This window comes from Cydia pomonella, chromosome 6, assembly GCF_033807575.1.
Source record: "Cydia pomonella isolate Wapato2018A chromosome 6, ilCydPomo1, whole genome shotgun sequence".
Classification (NCBI taxonomy): domain Eukaryota; kingdom Metazoa; phylum Arthropoda; class Insecta; order Lepidoptera; family Tortricidae; genus Cydia; species Cydia pomonella.
Window position 1 is genome coordinate 17098181 of NC_084708.1, and position 16379 is coordinate 17114559.

The following is a 16379-nucleotide window of genomic DNA, read 5'->3' on the forward strand; positions in this document are numbered from 1 at the left end:
GAACTGAAAGAAAAAAAATATACCTCTCTACTTACCCTAAGTTCTGACCCATGGATCCAAAAACCATCACAAAAATCGTAAAGGTAAAGCTTTTTGATATTTAACAAATCCAACACATATCAGTGAAAGAATGAGGATCAAAGTCAAATGGCGTTCTAAAAGTTTAAATCATGTGTCGAAAGATGGCAGTAAATTTACTATGGCTACAAAGTTTTCTTTAACAATCCACCTCTATTTCAAATTCTCTTTGGCATGACGCATCTGTCACTACCCTTCGATGACATTATATGTGGATTCCCCTGTACGGAAGGTGGAGGTAAGGAAATAAATCTCCATGTACCAAAAAGTGTCATCAAAAAACCTTAAATAGGTGGCGCTACAATACCTAGAATACTTGAACAAAAAAATCAAATCATAGACAGCGCACTTCACTCCGTCAATAGCGCCTAGGTTCTTAGCTACTCTAGCGCTACTCTGGAGAGATTTGGAACTATTATTTATAGCTGACAGCTGGACACTTTTGCAACAGTTCTACCATAAGAGATGTCACTCCTCTTAATTCCACACTCCATATTCCCCTGTATCAAAAAATAATAAAAAAGATGTAGACCGAAACTAATTCTGTTTGCAACCCCAAGGCTAAAGGCACCTTTAAACGCTCTACATACCCCATGTTCAATCAATCCCTTTCTTACTCGAACTCGAACCCTGCGGCCGCGGTGTCAACGAGCAAACGAGATGTTTGATGTAAAATATGTAAATAAGGAAGGAAACGAAATTCAATCACACAAAAATACGCCCTGAGATTTAACGTTTATTCAAAATTAGGCGATGTTAATTCTGGCATAAAGAGAGCGCAAGGAGAAAAAATAAAAGTCACAACCTTGTTGTTTTCTATTAATTAACATTTTGACTTAAAAATAAATATAATTCTACCTTGTATAAAATGAGCAAGTATCAGTAGGTATTATTACGTGGGTCTTAAACGCTATCGATATTTTTGTGGGTCAAAAGTACACAGATTTTACAAGTTCTCTTTCCTGTGGGCTTTCGTTAGTGTGCATATATTTTAAGTGATAATTTTATCTCAGAATTAATGCAAATCCAATCAGAAAATCAAACTTTATAGCTCTTAACTTTGACCGTCTCCACAAACGTAAATCTAAATGGTGTGTTAACCCATGTATGTATTACGCAAGTTCTTTTGTTTTAACTATACCACAAGTTGAATTTACTTTTGAATAAGACAAAGTGTTTCTGGTTGTCCCCTAATATTATTTAACCAATCGCCTATGACGGCTATGACTTTACAAGATAATAAAAATCTATAACATAGGAACTACTATCTTATTTTATTCTAGCTTAGTACAAATGATAACATCTAAGTATAATTTGTTACAATAACAAATCCCAAAATTCTAGCAAGATCTAAAGCGCTTCACACACCTTACTTATATCAAAGAGAATTTATTGTAGTAGAGAGGTAAAGTCTAAGAAAAAAACGTGCCCCTTAGTTTGACATCCAAAACAAATGGCGCTGTACTGCGCCATATGTTTTGCGGTCACTGAATTGTCAAACGTCAACTTTTGACAATTGAGTTACCGAAAAATGTATGGAGCTGTACAGCGCCATCTCGTTTACCTGTCAAATCCGAAACACGAAATTGTCTTAGATTTTACGCATCTTGCTCAATCAATGTATCTTATAGCTTATACCGGGTGTTTCCTGTAACACGAGCAACAAATTAAACTGTAGGGTGTACTCCTCAAACTCACCAACATTTGTTCAGCAACTTTTAAAAATAACTTATGTTTTAATTTTTATTACACATTCAAGTTAATTCTAAGACGCAATGTATTGCGAATTTTGTTACGTTTAAAGCGTGACAACTTGACAAGCAACGTCAAACACACTGATGTCAGCGTACATTGAAAATAATATTTAACTTGTATGAAAAAGATAAAATCTTAAGGATTCATAATTTTAAAAAGTTGTTAATCAAAAGTTATATCGTTTTAGGAGTACAATATATGGTTTAATTATTTGCTCGAGTTACAGGAAACACGCGGTATATACAGCAATACGTAGAAGTGAGATGCAAATATCTCTACCGTGTCTGACGTATAGCTGCCTCCCTGTCGGCACTTACTAAATTAAGAGGTGTGTGAAACGCATAAGAGCCAAAATTCAAGTGTCACAGGCACCATAGAGAAAAAAATAAGCTTTGAGTGCTCCTTCCATACATAGATAAAACCCCATTTATAACAAGTCTAAAGGTCTTAAGCGAGCTCTTCGAAAACTTATTTGTGTTAAAATTTTAGTTTGATAACTATGAAGTTTTAAGCGAGTGTAAAACGTATTAATAATAAGTTTTAACATACCTGAGTGCATGAGGACTCCAAGCTTACTTATTTTTTTATGTATATATATGTATGTATATATGGCACCAAGCAAACAAAATCATAATGGATAGTGAGATAAGTACACACATAAACATTTTTGACGACCGGTTTGGCCTAGTGGGTAGTGACCCTGCCTACGAAGCTGATGGTCCTTATAGATATTTATATATTATATATATCGTTGTCTAAGTACCCTCAACACAAGCCTTATTGAGCTTACTGCGGGACTTAGTCAATTTATGTAATAATGTCCTATAATATTTATTTTACAAAAAAAAAAATATAAAAAAAAAAAAGTGTGTAGAACTCCGAGCACCAACACAAAATTGTTGTTTGAGCTGCAACATATAATGATGACTTATTTGTCGATACTATCTAATTTCAGGATACAGCGCGGCTTATCCTACAACTGGTTCCCAAAAACCAGTGGAACGGCGGGGTCCCGAATTAAATATACATTTACTTTTAGACAGCCTTAATATACTAGCTATAAGGCGTAAAAATGCTTAAAAATACTCTTGTCTATATTTAATATTACTAAGTATAGGTATTTCGCAAAGTTTTTAATGAAAAAAAAAAACAATATTAGGCTAAGTAGGTAATTTTTTTTCTACAATGAGTTAGTTTTCTTACATAATTTACACTTGTTTTTACAGGCGTTATAAAAACTTTTTCTTTTGAAGTTGAATGAATAAGTTACATCGGATCTTGCTTGTACCAACATAACTTATACAACAAAAATACATTGGTAAGTGGGATTTTCACTCTCGTGATACCTTGAGATAAAAACAAGGTAACACTGAAAATTATATTTGTATAAAAATATCAGTCCACGTATATCAGATTTTACATTATATAAAAAACCATCCCAGAGTTATGAGTCATGTGATGAGCTTCAAGTAGTGTCATTGAGCAACTGCCGCTTCATACAAGATTAAATTTTCCTGGTCGTGTCTTGGTAGAAATCACATAACATATACCTTTTCGTTTAGGCACGTCCTGACGTCCCAGCTCCTGTCGCTAACAAATCGTCAAATGACAATCAAAACTCACTAATTACTAGTAATATGGTTCATAATGCCTATGAACATGTAATTAGTGAGTTTTGCTTGTCACCTGACAAAATTATGTAAAACGGCACCTTGCAATAATTCTCATGAAAATATAATTTATAGGCGAAGTTGGCAAAGCAAAGAATTAGTATTTTATCGTATTTCACGTCGGTTCCCCGAGAGCGTAGGGTTTTTCTGCGTTGGTCTTGAGGTAGTAAATTCCATCTTTCCTGGAATGAAACAATGGACCTTGATCTCAAAGATTTAAACTAATGCTGTTACTGTTTTACAAACGAGTGTTCTTTGTTAATTTAAACGAAAGTTACCACCGTTCATGAATACTTAAACTTACTTCTTTTGTTGTCAACGGCTTTCAAGTAAAACCGGATGACAGGGGAGGGACGCGTGGTGTTGTTCTTGATTAAACCATAAATTATGCAAGTTTGGAAAGCTTTTGTAGGTAATTGTTTCAGGTTACCACACATTATAAGGGTTGTGATAGTATGAGAAGTAGGAACGGTCACATTAAGTTTACTTAAATTGCACACTGCCTCTTAACCTTTTCAACGCTTTCTCCCTCGCATCAAAATGTGGCATACACGATGCATACACGCCAATATGTCAACTATTGAGAAACGAATTTAAACCTTATCTGTCAACAGTAAAATTGCTTTGACAGCGTCTGCCATGACCTCTTTAGTGGTCGTTGGGTTGGCGTGGTAGGCACGACAGCACACGACCACTTTAGTGGCTCTTGGCGTTCAAAAGGTTAATACGGGATCCAAAAAAGGGATTCGCAACTTGGCACAAGCTTACGAGTATGTCATCCTCGAGTTACCACTTTGTAATATCAAACAAATAACGTGGAAAAGATTTTCCGCCTTCATTTATATGGAACAATTAAATACCACTGTAGCATTTATTTATGCATTAAGATACAGTGGCAATTGTTTGTCTTAGCAAACAAAATATGTAGGTCAAAAATCTTTAAATCAGAGATCAATAATTTAATAAAAGCATCCCCTCTTCTATCGATTTCATACAGATTTCATGGGAGTCAACTCTCGAAAAAAAAACGAATTTGGGAAACAGTCACTTGATGGATCAAATAACTTATCCTCGTAATTAATGGATCCTAACTCACCCGTAATCTATGTCGAAGCCTCCCCCATGATGATGGTCTCGCGGATGCCCTCACACGAGCCACTGTAGTACAGCTGGTCGCAATCGCGGCACCGGACTGCCGTGAATGGCACGTCCGATGTGATGGACTCGAAATAGTTGATGAATCAAAGATATCCGCAGAGGCATAAAGTTAATGGATCCTAGCTCACCCGTAGTGTATGTCGAAGCCTCCCATGATGAGGGTCTCGCCGGTGCCCTCGCACGAACCGTTGTAGTAGAGCTCGTCGTAATCGCGGCACCGGACCGCCGTGAATGGGACGTCGGATATGATGGATTCCGCGAAATACATGTGCGCCCGATTGTGGGCACATAGACCTTGGAAAAAGATTATATCTATTTACAGTCTTTACATTTAATTATACAACAAATGGTGAAGATGCAATTTCCTTTTGAGGAGTTGGCTTTTTCGAAGGGGAGCCAATAAAGTTTTTGATACGGAATTTAGACACAAAGCGAAGGCAAGTTTTGCTATGCGGTCAACTCTGCAAAAGGAACCATTTGCCGTATATTGCACTTTTTGTCGTGTACAGATGCCAATTCAATTAGGCTGCACTGTAATAAGCTTGACCAACTGCATTAATAATCGCATTAATAACATGAAATGAGATACACTCAGAAAAGCGGGCCTGTTGATTGCATTCAGACGCATATAGATACAAGTATATACACCGTGTTTTTATTGCATTCCGTTAACTTCGGGGCATGAGTAAGTACATTAATAGAAACTAAATGGCAATGGTAATAAAAAAAAAAAAAAAAAAATCTTTTATTTTTAGAGGTTTTTATAAAAAGTAATTAAATGTTGCATATAGCGTTGTTGTAACAAGGGCATTACATTGAACTCAATCAAACAATTGAAAACTGTGACCTATCAATGTCATATCGAACATCGCTCGTCCGAGATAGTATACTTACGTTTACTAGCAAATGTATCGTACTAAACACTAATCAATATGTAAATAAGCCCTAAATTAAGTGTACACGCTCGTAGCCTTATAAGATAAAAAAAAAACTATTGACTATCTCCGAAATGGAGTTAATTAGAATACCGGTGTCTTTGAGACTGCACCCTTGAAATTAACGGAAATAAAAAAAAACACGGTGTGTATAATATATATATTGAAAAAAGTAAGATGTAACATGACAGTAGAACAAGCAAAATCACTTCAGAATTTAAAATTAAAACTAACTTAGTTACTAAAGTTGGCCTGGTATGTAAAAGGAGGTTAGACCAGCGTTCCGGACACTTCACATAAAGGATGACTCACGCTAGAACGGTCCGGGCCCGGGCGTCCGAACCTTCAGTTTTCTATAGAAACTATCACGTACTCACCGATCACCTAGCTGTCATAGAAAATGAAGCTTCGGAAGCCTCAGTCATGGCCGATATCCTGGACTACCCAAAGTACCTACATGTTGCACCCGGCATTTTAACCCTTTGAACGCTTTATCTCATAAACACAAACATCACTCAAACGCCAAGATTCCGGGCGCAAGGGAACTAATGTAAACCTTACTCGAAAATGTGAAGGTTACTCTGACACCTATAGGTGTCCTTGGCGCTATGAGCACGGATAGTAACGACGCCTTTAGGTGTTCTTGGCGTTCAAAAGGACAAAGTACATTTGCAATAATTTTTTTGACACTTTCACTAATATTTTATACTAAATAAAAAGTAATGCACCGATTAAAAACATGAAGGTTTCTAAGGTCATCAATGTTATTTGATCTGGCCGTACTTAAAGACTTGTACCTATTGGTATACTACTTTCAAATGAACACCCGAAAATTTGCAGTTTATGTACCTACCTGCCTACCCATTTATATATGGAACGTAAATATGTTCTTAGACGTAATTTCTGACAGTGGGATCAAACGCACAGTGCGTCTTTGTAGTCAGCGTACCACTGCCGAAATGGTTAACGACGGGAACGGGTTATGCTCGCTTTGTGCCTCTCCACATAATTGACCTCATATTGAGAGCTACATTGACGTAGAATTATGCACATAAATATATGAAGTAGAGTAAAATGCCAAAACAGTTATTACCATACAGTCCATTCATTTACTAATTATGTTGAAACCAATTTCAGTATCTTTCAGTAAACTCGTCGAAAACATAAAAGACGAATAGGGTTATCAATTTTTAACACATTCACCGCTGAGCTACGATCGTAACCGATAACATGGGTTTCCCGGTATGTAGCGAAAATTAAATGCACCGTAGAGGCAGAACGATATTGTTGTCAACTTGATACTTCCAAAATTCCACTCCACTGATGTGAAATGTCAAAAATATTCCAAATATTCTCTTAAATCTCTAGCGCTTTATGCGTTAAAAGTTGAATGTCCTATTCGTCCTTTATGTTTTCGGTGTAAAATGTGAATTATTTTGATGTATAATATGAATTATAGATACTACAATTTTATTGGTTTCAATATTATTAACAAATTAATAATATGTGTTTTTTCTCCAGTCATGGGATTTATGGCGCTAGCGCCATTTATTTGAAACCTAACAGAAATCAATGAAAAATTAAACTTAAGCATCTCTATGGCTCTTGTTCATGGTAAAATGTTGCCAGTGCTTAAAAAATGATGATTAATACTTATTTTAAAAGATTTCCATACCATCCCATTACTGGTACCACGTCCATTATAGGGGTGTATACTATATCTGCCACTGAATTTATTACACTGTATGTTTACATGTCGACCTATGCAGGATTTTATTATTGCAATCCAGCATTAGACATAGTTAAGTATCTGTGACAACGGTCGGACAGGATATGAAATGGTTACTTTCTGAACCTCGTATCCTCGTATTCTATACTTGCGAAAGCAAACATGTCTATTACAGGACAGAGTCCATTTTCTGAAAAATATGATTCAGTTATAAGATGGTTAATATACTTGTTCGATATTATGAGGGTTCACTCGTACATTTAACATGAAGTCAGGACTAATTTAACGAGTAATTCGGTTCACATGACTTGTGAAATACTCATAAAAATGGGAACAAAGTAGCATTCGAAACGGAATGTTGTTGTAACGTTTATTTTTTGTAACATGTCTACATCAAAAGATTAAAAATCGCAATTGAGTATGAGTGCATCAATGGTTAATTCACTGGCTTATCCTCGGATCCTCGCTCGTTGCACGGATGGGATTTGTTGCGAAATAAAATGAAATTACTTACAGACTTTTCCTCATTTTTTCCGATTTTTGTACCTACTTTTGTCTACCACCTTTAAAATAATTTTTAACAACATAACAACAACACGCACAACCAGAGCCCGTACATTTCATGCCGCTGAAGTAAAAATGACGTATGTATAGCCGTCCTATGAATAGCGTCAGCGAAATCATAAATTTAGAACGGTCTGGGCCCGGGGCGAACGAGGCTTCCGACACTTCTATTTCTATGATATGAGATCAGGGATCACGTGATGCTTTTTCTATAGAAAACCGAAGTTTCAGACGCCCCGGCGCGGGCCCGGACTGTTGTGGCGTGAGTTGTTGCTGCTTCAAGTTCCAGTTCCAGTACAGTGAGCAAGGCGATTCCGTTCAGTGGTTCCTAACCTGGGGGTAATTACCCCCGTGGGGGTAAAACTGGTATTTCACGGGGGTAATAAGCTTAATTAAAGATAACAAAGATTAGACCTATAAGAAAGACTATTGGTGATTATTGGGAGGAGGGGTAAAATCAAGATCCCTATTTAGTCTTAGGGGTGACAGGACTGAAAAGGTTAGGAACCACTAATTTAAACATACCTCTATAATCAAACCCGCAGCCCGGCTGCCGCGTGCCACCGTTCGGGTAGAAGTCGATGTGCCCCAAAGGGTCGGAAAATCCCAAATAACCGCCGCAAGTGTGGATGACCTCGACGTGTCGCGCGTCGTGCTTGTCCAAGCGCGCGTCTTTGTTACTCAGCGAGAACAACGGCTTCGCAGGATCTAGACCTGAGGCAGTAAATAATTAGGAACGCAGAAAACTTAGACCTAGGTAGATAAGAGAACCTCTTTTTTTAACCCGGTTAAAAATATTATATGGATAAGGGGACCATTGTCAAATAAAATACTGCGAAAATCTAAATTTCGTTATCTGCCTCTCTATCACTCTTGCATATTCAAGCGATAGGGAGGGAAATAAATGCTGAGTTAACTTGTAGGAGTCTACGTTCAAGCTCCGAGCATTTCAGAGCTAAGGAAGCGGGAATACAATGCGTGAGGCCCTCACTGCATGGCGCGATGTACTTACTCACTCTCGCTTTTTTAGCTCAGAAATGCTTGGAGCCTAAGCGTGGGCTATGCTAAACATGAGTAGAATATTTAAACGGCCTTCATTACTCTACCTATAGACTCCTTCACTAAGAATTCAGATGTCCATAACTATAACACTAGAAATAAAAATAAGCTTTCTATAAGAAAGTTTTGTGTCCGCAAAGTACAAAAGTCATTCGTTAGACAATGCATTCATTTTTATAACAAGTTACCTGACGATGCTTTAAGATTACCCTTGCCAGCTCTTAATAATTACTTAAAAAAGTCATTGATGTTGAAGGCTTATTACAGAGTCGAGGACTACTTGACAGACAAACATGCATGGTCCAAACCAGAAACTGTAAAAACAAGTATAGCAATTAAAATCATTGTATTATGTGTATACAATGTAAAATCATTGTATTTACCTATACAACACAGCTCAGGTAAGAAAGCACATCAATTTTTTTGTGTAGGTATAGCAATCTGTCAGATTTATATAATGTATATTCTCATTTCTTTATGAATTTTATTTTTCTTTTCCTCTTGTAAGAATTCGATATGTTTTCTGAAAGAGCTACGTATTCATATGATTTGAATGACATACATGTTTTTTTATATCAAATTTCTATAAAGAAAAGTAGCTACTGTATGTAATTGCATGATTTCTATAGTAATCTAAATTGTATTTTTTTTCTTATTTAATGCATGTTAATTATAAGATGTAATGTTTTGAAAAGATGTGTCCCGCCGAGTTTCTTGCCGGTCCACATTGGGATACCCTCCTCCAATTGAGGGGGGATTTAAATCTTCTCGGGTCAGAGGTGTAGGGTTAGAGCCGATGTAGCTTTATTTGACCTTCATAAGCGCATTGTAATATGCATACCTGAATAATAAACTATCTTTATCTTTATTAATACCTCTACTGTTGTTGGCAGGTATTTGACGACGTCATTAGTCAGGAAATCGTCTTTTTCATAACTATTTGCGGACTGTTTTAGAGGTCTGCATTATGTTTTATCTTTTATCAATGATGTGTCTTTTATGGTCGTCAAATTACAATGGGTTTAAAAAACTGCTTGGTCAAACTGCCTAGATTTCCATATATGGATCGGCAATCTCCTTTGCATATAATTTTTCACACGCAGTCGCTACACGAAACGAAATCACTGGTGTTTTTTCTTTGCAGAATAAAATATCAGTTATCTATCCTGTTAATGTTCTACTACACTTAAGAAAATTTAGACTGTTTAAAAAACCGAGCCATCTTGTTCTTGTTGCTCAGCGTAAACGTGTGCGCTGGATCGAGACTTGAGGAAACAATGGATTAGGGAAGAGGAAAACTTTAGATATACATAGATTAGGCAGGTACTTTGCTACAGTAGATATAACATCATTAAAAAACATGTTAGGCTGGGGAATTAATATTCATACAGTTTGGGCAAGTAACAGGTATTAAAATTATATATTTTATAAAATATATGTTTTCATGTTTTTAGGGTTCCGTACCTCAAATGGAAAAGACGGAACCCATATAGGATCACTTTGTTGTCCATTCCCTTTATGTTGGGAACGCGTGGAAGTATCGAGTTGAAATTAAGACCATATTATTAAACTAAACTCTGCAGCCCCTTGAAGCTGTGAAAAAAACAAACTTCTAATTTAACGTAAAAAAAAGATAGGGCCGTTTATGTTGCAAAAAAACGTACATTTTGTTTCTCAAGGAAAACAAAATTCATATGGTTCTTTCCGTTGACCTGGAACTATGAAATTTAGCAAATAATATCTTTTTACACAACAAATACAGGGAACAATCTCAAAACTATAGTTTTGTAAAAAATAACTAAGAAAATATATTTAAATTTGTACGGAACCCTCGGTGGGCGAGTCCGCCTTCACTTTCACTTTTTTATTGTAATATAGCACTTGGGGTCAGCAATGAAATAATGTCAGACAAATGTCCAACTACTATGGTAGTACCCTTTAGTATGTACCCTTTTCATTGCAATTACATTTTTAACTACATATTTCCTACGTTATCACAGCATGTCTCTGATACTTTGTTTGGTTCATGGGCCTGTTACCTGTAAATTAGCATAGACACGTCCCAGGGCGCGTAGCCAACATGCCAATCGTTAACGGTCCGTCTTCCTCTCTCTATCATTCTTCCATATTAGTACAACAGTGACAGTTCCGTTTCGTTCGCTACGGAGCGTTAACGATTGGCATGTTGGCTACGCGCCCTGGGTTCTTGAGGGCCTGCCTGCTACTACTAAATGCAATTTTCTCATTAGTTTTTGAATAATAAAGTCTTAAGACACGTTAAACTACCTTGTTCAGTCATAAAACGCTCCATAACAAATTTGCCATTTCTGCATAAAATAATGTTCCGTGTCATATTTGGCGCCAAATAAAAATTTCGTCAAAAAGTTGTAAGTATATAGGTGCCTCCAAATTGCCCATTCTGTATTTTTCTCCTAACACGCCTTAGCCACGCTGCTGTAACTGTTTTTGCCATCTTAATTTTTAAACTTGCATTTAATGTTGAATTTGTATTTTTGTTAGAAAGTGGCGTATCTGTTTGTGGTAAGTGTGCTTTAATCAGTACTTTAGCCTACAAGGTGTTCGTAGAGTTTCGTTTTAAACCATTATAGATAAAGCTTAGCTTACGTTACACAGTTTTCTCTTTATACAGGAGGTGTCTTAGGTTCTCGTGTAAACTTCCAAACTTTATCACGCGATTTTTACAGTATAATATTACAGTCTATTTTTATATCTTAAGCTTCCTTATTCTTCCTCCTTACTTTAACCTAAAAAAATGCGCATAGTTGAAGTTTTAACTAAATACTTCAGTTCCGGTACCTTTAAGTTCCTTTTAAAGGTCAAACAATACTTGCCAACTATTGGAAATTGATTATATAATACATAAAATATATTCAGTATTATACAAGTCATTTAAACTGCCGTTTACAGCTGCTGCTTTAGTTATGTTCCAAAACAGTGAAAAAAAAAAAAAAGTCATTTTTTGTCGCAAAAAATAAATAAATAGTACATACAGCAAGCAGCAGCAAACATTATTGACTAATCGTTTTGACTGAGCAACTTGATTCGACTAAACAATCAACCACTCTATAAGCATTAATTACAGCACAGTAGCAATAACTATACAGCTTTTTAGTATATAGGTACCTAGCATGTTTATGTTTCCACTGTTAAAATAACGATCTATGTAACGATAATATACAATGTGGTTATACACGTATAATGGAGCCGTTAACCACGTATAGTCCGATATCACGTGTATCGTCATCTCGTTCCTATTTAACCATATTTTGTTCACTCTATGTTATTTTTAGTATCTCTTCTTCTTGTCTGTTACCTTTCGTGATAGCGTAGCCGTTAGCCACGTATAGTACGATTAATATTATTGACAAATCACCCCCCACCTATGTTTTTTTCCAACCGTTTTAAATAAATAAATAAATATTATATGATAACGGCACCAATCATGGGATATTTAAGAGAAAATTTGGAGTATTTTTGATATTCCACCGACACCTGTAAAATTTCTACCGCTTTACGCTTTAAAAGGTAAATGTCCAATTCGTCCTTTATGTTTTCTATGTATTTAATGAAAGCTACTGCTATCAATGAAAAATTAAACTTAAGCACCTCTTTGGCTCTTGTTTATGGTAAAGTGTTGCTGGTGCCTGTTCCATTATAGGGGTGTTTACTATATATACTTAAATACATAGAAAACACCCATGACTCGGGAACAAATATCCGTGCTCATCTTACAAATAAATGCCCTTACCAGGATTTGAACCCGGGACCATCGGCTTCATAGGGAGGGTCACTACCCACTAGGCCAGACCGGTCGTGTCGGTCGCTTTAAAAATGCACTCTTTTGATGGCACCAAAACACGATTTTGGTTAATGTACCATTTACGTAACTCCTAAGACCTAAGAAGATAAGTCCTAGAGAAAGTCATCTCGGTAGTGTCATGCAAAACTTACTAAGTACCTGACGAATATATATCTGAATTAAACTAAGACCGCATATTTATCTCAGTCCAAGTAGGTCGTAGACTTCTACTCTGAAAGTTAAGTCGTTGTTGTTCTAAGAAGGCGTTTTAAATGGATTTATTGTAGAATTTCCATTCTGATACGAGTATTTAACTCTCCATAAAAAACTAAATTGTCCTAAATTGTCAATTGAAAGTACCCTCGTGAAATACTATTAAAATTTATACAGACATGTTTTTTTTAATTCACATGTTATCCTTTCCTTTTGTTCAAAATGAAAAGTAGAGTGTTTAACTCGGGTGGTAGATAGCATTTCAGTGTCGTCAGGCGTTCGAGCGCCAAACTACCTCGACAGAAATGGGTGCCTTTCTGCCTTTCATCCCTTGGTTAACAATGATTCTACTTTTGAGAATTAAATAATTTGGAATTTGAATTTTTTAAGGTTTAAAGAGTAATATGTAGTTACTTTATTTGTAAGTTATGGCTTTCCACTCATACCCACTATATATTAACATAATCCCCAAGGCGTTGAAGACGAGGGTAGAGGTTTTTATGCAATACAAGCGCAATTCTTAGGTAAAAATTAGCGACATAACAGGCTAAATTAAGTGTTGCTATCGCCACGTCTCGAGAAAACCGGCAAGTTACATATAAAAAATAAAAATAGGTAAAAAATATCTGGCTAGGTCGCCTCTGCCTCGGCCCGGTAAAATGGAAAGAGGAAAGCCCTGTAGGTGATGGGTGGACATTGCGAGATAATGGCATGCGTGCTATGGTATAACGGTCTTACAAAAAAGGCACTACGATTGAGAAAAAGTCGGAAAGCCGATCCATTTTAATATGTAGGTGACCGAAAGAACTAGAAAGACCGAAATAGCTAGAACTATATCGAGTTTGCTTCTTTGTCAGATTCTATAATAATTTCATCAAAATTTCATACATTTTAGAAAACTGATCTAGTAAGTAAACTAATTAGTATTAACATAATACAATCAACGCTCGTTTAATAATAGGTACGAGTATACCTACTGTAAAAATATTTTTAGAACAGCTGATTTATCGCCTGTCTGTTATTGAAGTTATATGAATCACACTAAATTTAATTGGATTCGGTTAAGCGTGAAACAACATACTCGGGACTCTATTAAAATTTAGTCAAATACCCGAGTGTTCGTGGTTCAAGAAAATTTTGTGCTGAATAAATAAATACACCAAACGAATAGCTAACAAAATGTGAAAAATACACCTCGGTATTTTTAAAACAAGTCATCAGATCAACCCACTTTGTTTGATAAAATTGGGAGTATTTGTTCTGAACAGTTTTTATTAACAACGGAGAACGAAACCGGAGAATGGAGGTGGAGTGTGTGTGTTTGTACGAATGTCAAAACGGACCCTTGGATTCCGTTACAATTTTTGCATGATCTTTTTTAGTGACATTGAAACGGCACCTGCGGCTGCGTTATGTAGTTGTAACATTACTGCTGCACTTGCTGCAGCGTTTAGGTTGCGCAGCCGATAACTTCAAAGGGTCATCTCATTTGGTGTTACTGGCTGCGCATCCTTGTATGATTACAATTTTTTATGTAAAGTTGCAGAGGCATGCAACGAATAGTTTGTACACTCTGTTGTCTGAATAAGGTGCATAAATTATGCATAATTATAGGTAGGTAAGTATCAGTGGGTCTTTATTTTTTTTTTTTTATTTCCTGAGGGTTTAATACAACTGACTGCGCTACTTCTTGTCCTGTAAAAAAAGATCTTACTTCTTTCTAATTAGCATCGGATAAGAAAGACAGAAGATGGCGGTGCTACTCGCAACGTCGATTTTAGTCTTCATATGTATGTATAAACTCCACATGTGAGTTTGCTTAAGCACAGCCTGTTCCAAGACCCTATTTTTCACGCCTTCCGAATTGAGGTGTTACATGCATATTATACAATATAGATAGGAACATTATAGTATTTCGTCTATAAGTATAATTATAATAAATAAAACCGGCCAAGAGCATGTCGGGCCACGCTCAGTGTAGGGTTCCGTAGTTACTCTTCCGTCACAATAAGCTAAACTGGAGCTTAAAGTATAGTAAATTGTTAACCAAGAGATGAAACGGTACCTTTCACCCGAGTTAAACAAATAGGCAAATTTGCATAATCAGTACCTAATTAAAGTAAGTCTTTTTACTATAAAGGGAAAACTTTTTGCGATTACTCAAAAACAGCTAAACTGATCATGTCCGCTATAGTTTTCATTTAATGTCTTTCTTAAGCTCTACTTCCACGATTTTTTTCATATTTTTTGGACCTATGGTTCAAAAGTTAGAGGGGGGGGACACATTTTTTTTTTCTTTCGGAGCTATTATCTCCGAATATATTCACTTTATCAAAAAATGTTTCTTGAAAACCCCTATTAGTTTTGAAAGACCTTTCCAACGATATCCCACACTCTAGGGTTAAAGCGAAAAAAAAAATTCACCCCCACTTTACGTGTAGGGAAGGTAGCCTAAAAAAAATTAAATTTTTAGATTTTATTATACGACTTTGTCGGCTTTATTGATTTATATATCCATGCTAAATTTCAGCTTTCTAGCACTAACGACCACGGAGCAAAGCCTCGGACAGACAGACAGACAGACGGACATGGCGAAACTATAAGGGTTCCTAGTTGACTACGGAATCCTACAAAGCGCGCAGGTTACTTATGCAAAAACCAAAGTTAATTAAATGCTAACAAATTACTGAAACCGGTACTGGTTCACACACTAACTAATTAATACCTACAAACCGAATCTGTTTGTTTTTGGAACTAAAAATGAATCCCAAAATTCCTGCGCGCAGAAATGTTAGATAACTTTTCGAACAAGTTTGGGATTTAGATTCACTGTGACGAAATTCACATGTTGATTTTTGGAACGCTTGTTTTCTAGGTTATAACCGTATACTTTTGCAAATTGTTTAAACGCTCTCTCGCTCGGATTTGGTGTAGGCTATAATAAGGACGAGACGCGGGCAAGGGCAACATCCGCTAGGTGTACCCCTTACATTTCATTTAAGTGTCAAAAGGGCCTCTACGTGTTGGCTTCGGCTCCGCGCACGCCTCCCAAAGGTCATAATAATACACACACACACACAAGGCGCACACCTCTCCACACCCTGAGCCTCTCACGCAATGTTATCCCCTTGTCGCTTCGTGCGAGCGGCCGTTTTCGGGGACCCATATTGTGAGTTGGCGAGTCACCACCTGTGCACTTTTTTTTCATGTTTTTTAACATATGATTAGGGCAGGTGCCATAGTCTTCTTCATAGTCCCGGTTACCAGTCCACTAGTATTTCAACCCAATAGCCCTGTTTCTTTTTGTCTAGGGATTGCAATCCGGTCCGGCGGATCCGGTAATCCGGCCGGCACTTTTCAGGAGCTGCCGGATCCGGTAAAAACCACCGGATCCGGTA

General features: G+C 36.6%; 1 protein-coding gene across 1 annotated transcript in view; it reads right to left on the minus strand.

Annotated features, from left to right (window-relative positions):
- Positions 1 to 883: 883 nt before the first annotated feature.
- Positions 884 to 16379, minus strand: part of LOC133519131 (pancreatic lipase-related protein 2-like) — a 30958-nt gene continuing 15462 nt past the window's right edge. The window contains exons 5-7 of the mRNA XM_061853078.1: positions 8415 to 8603; positions 4790 to 4955; positions 884 to 3685 (exon numbers count right to left, since the gene is read on the minus strand). Of these exons, the coding sequence (XP_061709062.1) occupies positions 3619 to 3685; positions 4790 to 4955; positions 8415 to 8603 (422 nt within the window). The 3' untranslated portion in view covers positions 884 to 3618. The remainder of the gene's footprint in view (positions 3686 to 4789; positions 4956 to 8414; positions 8604 to 16379) is intronic.